General features: G+C 34.7%; 1 protein-coding gene across 3 annotated transcripts; it reads right to left on the bottom strand.

Moving 5' to 3' along the window:
• Positions 1-580: 580 nt before the first annotated feature.
• Positions 581-4,008, bottom strand: LOC107901671 (gamma-aminobutyric acid receptor-associated protein-like 1). Of its 3 annotated transcripts, none has more exons than XM_016827759.2 (6): positions 3,848-4,008; positions 3,314-3,361; positions 2,969-3,024; positions 2,773-2,825; positions 1,499-1,760; positions 581-1,199 (listed from the first exon to the last, which is right to left on the bottom strand). In XM_016827759.2, the coding sequence occupies exons 1-6, from the start codon at positions 3,879-3,881 to the stop codon at positions 1,032-1,034; spliced, it is 621 nt and encodes a 206-aa protein (XP_016683248.2). In that variant the 5' UTR covers positions 3,882-4,008; the 3' UTR covers positions 581-1,031. The 3 variants fall into 3 exon arrangements, with proteins under 3 accessions (XP_016683248.2, XP_016683249.2, XP_016683250.2); XM_016827760.2 differs by lacking the exon at positions 3,848-4,008 and adding an exon at positions 3,480-3,822; XM_016827761.2 differs by lacking the exon at positions 3,314-3,361 and having other exon boundaries at positions 3,848-4,007.
• Between the last annotated feature and the right edge of the window lie 1,784 nt (positions 4,009-5,792).

The raw sequence follows: 5,792 nt of genomic DNA on the forward strand, positions 1-5,792 counted from the left end.
CAACAATTGTTCTTGAATGATTGAGAATGCACGAATTCGATACAGAAGCATACTACTTTGCCCAACTTAAAGAAACCTTGATAACTGCATCAGAATTCTAAGACAAACATTGGAAAATGAAAAGGTTCTGATTCTTCTATCCATTTATGTAGGGATCTGGAATAAAAAGTAGGATGTTTACCTGTTGGAATTATCTGATTCCAAATATCATCAACACAACCATAATTTTAAACAAATTTGCTTTTTGGTATATTTTGAACTCATGAATCAATGGAATCAGTTTTGGTGTTTAGATTACGTCATCGATTATGCTAATATTGATTAAAATGGATTAAGTTATTGAAGAAGCTTTTCTGATTAACTTTTTTATTTCTTAGATATATCCATATCTGGTTTCTAACATATTTCTTTTCCAACAATTAGGCTCTTACTGTTTAAATCGTGTCAAAACAAATTTCCTTCGCCCTTTAAGCACTAGCCACTATCACCTTGGGGGTAGCAAAGCCACATAATGAAATGTCACAAATTTACAGGGAAGAACCTGGGGAAATAAATTTTACATGACTAGATTACCTTCATGTAAAAGCATTTTAACTTTGAGATCTAACACTACCATACATTCATGGTTTTATTCATTGCAAAAGCCAATTAAGTTCACATACAATAGCATTGACTGGATGAGGTTTCAACTGCCCATCATGTATATATGGTTCTTTTCATATATCTAGCTCATCTTTACAAAAACTGTACAAAGATAGGATACCTAAAGTTAATTAGAAAATGGTGTCATCACCACCACCGCCATCAAATCTCTCTCTCCACATTCACTTCTATGCTTGGAATTTCTTCCTAGCATGTAGACGTGCTTTTGATGTTAAAAAGGATCTGAATACTCTTCAGCCAAGAATGAAGACTGTAAGAAGATGACAATATAATACACAAGGCTATATGAAAAGAAAGTCACATAAGCCATCATCCTCTTGCTGCTATCTCATTGAGTTTCAAATGTAAACGAGCTATTGTCAGAAGTCTCACACGGCATTGTTGTTATTGTGGTTATGATCCATTTGCTTTTGGACTGCTTTTATTGCAATTACTCTTGCTGCATTGACTGCTCTATTAACTGAGGCTACTGCCTTGTTCACTCTCTCATCTACCTTGGCCACATTGTAAGCTTTCTCTGTAGCCCTTCTTGCCACCTAACAAATGAAAAAAAAACAATCAGACATGTCCCTGCTTCACACTGAATACTGCAAGTACAGCAAACTGTGTTGCATTGCAGAGCATAATTCTTGACCACAAAATACAAGCCATACAAAAATTTAAAACTGTCAAGTCTTGAAAGTATTAGGATGTCTTCCATACACTTTGGATATATTACACATAATATTTGACATCAGTGAGTTATATTTTTTATGCAAATCGTTTAAGGTTGGCCATCAGGCCAAGTAAATGATTGAGAAAACTTATTACAACCTATGGCACAAAAAAAAATTACCTGAACAGCATTAAGTACTTTAGAATGATAGACAGCTACAGGAGATACAAGATAGGTATTATTCCGTGTGCTTGGGACATCAAGGATTCCATTTTGCCAATGACCAGATTGTGTTTCCCCACTTCTAAATGTATACATTCCAATCCCTTGTCGTCTGCCCTCATGCCAAGCATCTTCATACAGATGGCCATTTGCAAAATAATACACACCAAATCCATGCGTCTTGTCTGCAAAATATTCCCGAGCATATGTATCCCCATTCCTAAATCAGAAGGTTCATATATCTATGCTCATAAAGTAGATAGGCAGTAATTTCATTTGTATGAAAAGGCTGCCATCACATTAGACTCTTGTGAACCATACAAAACCATAATTTAGTTTACAACTCATAAGCTCAACGAGATATTAGTCTCTCCTACTGTAATCTAAATCTCATTTATGAAGATTGTATGAGACTTGAGGAATCAATGTAGCAATGACTGAATGTCTCTGCTTGCATAAAGAGATTGACAGAAAAAAGGTTTATCTAACAAACATCACCAACATCAATAACATATTTATATTCAGTGGCTGCCCTAAGTAATAGAATATATTTAAACTTCCTGCTCATGCTGGGGCAATATCCAACATGCACGAATATTAATTCAAGAAAATTAGACCAGACAAATACATCACAGTGAAAACATACAAGTTCATGCTCCTAATAAGTTCTTACTATGATACCTTTCCTTCCAGAGGAACCCCATCTCCAAATGGTTAGACCTAGGGCATATAGTCGAGCCAAGTCAAAACTCATGCTATAAAAAGCTTGAGCTCAACTTGAGAAATTTGAGGTTAAAAACTTAGCTCAAGCTCAATTTGAGATAAAGATCAAACTATTTAAGCTCACTAAGTTTGACTTGATTAAGCTCGTTTATCTAGTAAAAATGATTTTGATCCTCATGCTCAACTTCAAGCTCAATTATTTGTGCTCAAGCTTGAGTTAAAATTGAAAAAATTCAAAATTAATTAATATATATATCTTACATTTTTTTTTTTAAAAAAAAAGAGATGGATTACACTTGCAACCTACTAGAATCTAGCATTAGGACATCTAAGTTGGTTTGCTTAAGCTCGACTTGATAATCATGAATGACAAGCCAAACCTAAGTTAGCTTGCAAGAACATGTCTTGTATACACTACTAGTTATATAACCTTTTAAACTAGGAAATATTTATCCATATTAGTTAGAACCCACGCCCACATAAGAATAAGTAGAGAAAGAATAACTGACTTTTTCTTATCAATATCAGGCACATCGCTTTTATCGGCCCTTTCAACAATAACCTACACCAAACAATCAAACACCAATGTTAATTATCTCAAAATTTATATCACACAAATTATTATTAGTGTATTGAAAGTGATAGAAATATAAAATACCAAGTCTAAAGTTGCATTCAAATATATATAAATCAAATATGACATACTGGGATTATGTCTGGATACTTTTCCCTAATGCGTGTAGCTTCAGCTTGCCTCCTTTCTAGCACAAAACAAACAACAAACACTTCAACATTATAAATATAACATGATAAATTGTTCTTTTTTCCAAACCCATTATTATTTGTCTGATTATTATTATCTCTAAATTAGGTGTTCCAAAATTGATTCTATCACTGGGAAATATTGCAACAATTAAAAAAATGGAATGACCGGGAAAAAGAAGAAAAATTTCAAGGGTTAGAGTAAATTAATAGGGGAAAATATTAAAATTGGGGCGTCATAAGATCAACAGCAACAGCATCGAATAAAAAAAGATGATGAAGACGAACCGAGAGGGTGTTCCAACTTAAAGGAGCTCTTGGCCATAGAAACAAAATCTACAAACCAAAAACAAAAAGCAAAAGAAAATTTCAATCGATAAATCGATGAAAACTAATTAATATGATTCGTTAAAAAGGAAAGAGGAAATATAGAGACACGGAGAATGTTACATACCGATCTGAAGGGGGGGAGTGTGGTCTAAGGGATTGAAGAAAACAATAGAAATATCTTTTGATTTATTATTATGAAAGAAATTGTCTGGTTGACTATCAAAATAGAAACTGCACAACCTGCTAATATCTACAAGTCATGTGGTGCTATCACCTATTGAACTCCATTCCAAAACCTTTCATAGATAGACCCACTTTCACCGATAACCCAAATGGATGTATCCGACATTTTACTCAAAGACATTCTTATTCTTAGAAGTTTCTAACGCATTTATTTGAGAATGAAGAGACAATTTCAATAGATTGACCTAGGTCTCCTCTGCAACCAAAGGAAAAAAGGGAAACGTAGAGATGAAAAGGAAAGAAAGTTACCAGCAAGATCGAAGGAGAAGATGATGGTTCCCATTACAGCTTCTTCATTCTCTCTGGGTAAAGGTGAGGGCAAAAATTGAAAATAGGAAAAAGAAATTACTCTACGGGATTGAATAAGAATTCAGTGGTGAAGGAAGAGAATGGCTATTTAGTCTTTTCCTGTAATAGAGCGGGAATGGATTCACGTTGTAATACCATTACAGCCAGCTAAACTAACTTTTGGTGGTGGGCCCACCAAATTGGGTTGAAATCCATTTATAAATTCCCCAACCAAACATGACCTAAGTATGGGTATCACATTTTCATAATTATGGTCACAAATTCCACAAGTAGTATCCATTCCAATTTCTCTTCTTGTCTTTTTTGCATTAGTGAGCAACCATTATTTAAGGGCAAGCTATATAAAAAATCTAACCCTTTGTGGACCTTGAAATTTCTATGGAAGCTGCCAAATTGGTTCTTTCGAATACTATAACCCTTCCTGTAGCTTTTCATACACACTTTTAATGGAAAAAAAACCAAATGTGATACCTCCCCAATATTATTTTATCTGTACCAAAATTAGGTTGGGATGGTGGAACTCCCATAATTTGTTGAATGACCTTCTCTAAAACCTAAATTCGAAAAAAATTCAAATTTCATTCACCATTTTCTGTAACCATATCACTGAGTGTACATTCCATATCAAGATTAGAAATAGGAGATATCTTTTTACACAAAGGCCCAATGTTTAGGACCCAATAATCTCGCCAGCAGTTGATACTTCTACCATCTCCAACAGAACAAAGTAAATTTTCATGGATAAGAAGCCACTTTGGACCCTATACTTTGATTGGAGAACACTAACCCACAGAGCAGAAGAGTTAAACACGATATTGAACCCCAACTTCATTATAAAAGAGGTATTATGATCTCGCAAAAACCTTATACCAAGCCCACCATGCGCTTTAGGTTGGCAAACCAAATCCCAGCTAACCAAGGCCATCTTTTTTGTACATCTAGAATACCCCCAAATAAACTATCTGACCATTTGTTTAATCTCATTACACAAGCCTTTTCGGATCATCATCGATTGCATAAAGTAGCTTAGAATCAAGAGTAAAACCAACTGCGCCAAAGTTACTCTACCGGCTAAAGATGGTTGTCTAGCAACCCTACTAAAAAGTTTGTTTCGCACCTTGTCAACAACAAAACACAAGGTGCTATTTGTAACCTTTTCATGAAAAAGGGGAATTCCTAAATACGAGTCAAGATTCTGCACCACTTGAAACCCAAACAACCTACTTATGCGCCTTCCTAGATCTTCCCTAACCTCTCTAGAAAAGAAAATGCTTGATTTTTGCATGTTAAAACTATGGCCCGAGTATTCACAATATGTATCCAAAACTTCTTTAACGATTCTCGTCTATTTTTTATTCGTATGATCAAAGAGAATCAAATCATCTACAAAAAAGATATGTAAAAGAGGTGGACCTATTCTAGATAAACAGATAGAAGACCATTTACCAGTATCCATGGTTGCACGAATACCATGTCCCAACCACTCCTTGCAGAAAATAAAGAGATAAGGTGATAACGAGCATCCTTGGCGAACTTCTCTTCTTGGCCAAAACTTCTGCGTTGGGATTCCATTTTATAATACTTGTACAATAGAACTAGAAATAGCTGACATAATGAAAGTATGAAGTAAATTAAGAATACATGTAGCCTAGAGGGATGCGTCTGTGAAATCCCATCGAACGCGAAAGTATGCTTTCCCAAGATTGATTTTGATGGCCATCCAACTTCTATTCTTCTACTTACTTCTAATAGAATGTATGACTTCCTAAGCAATAATGACATTATAGTTTATATTCCTCCCTACAACAAAACTGGCTTGTTTGGGGCCAATAAAATTTGGAAACACAACCTTAAATCTATTAGCGATGACTTTCATAACCATTTT

The sequence above is a fragment of the Gossypium hirsutum genome, chromosome D06 (genome assembly GCF_007990345.1).
Source record: "Gossypium hirsutum isolate 1008001.06 chromosome D06, Gossypium_hirsutum_v2.1, whole genome shotgun sequence".
In the NCBI taxonomy this organism is placed as follows: Eukaryota; Viridiplantae; Streptophyta; class Magnoliopsida; order Malvales; family Malvaceae; genus Gossypium; species Gossypium hirsutum.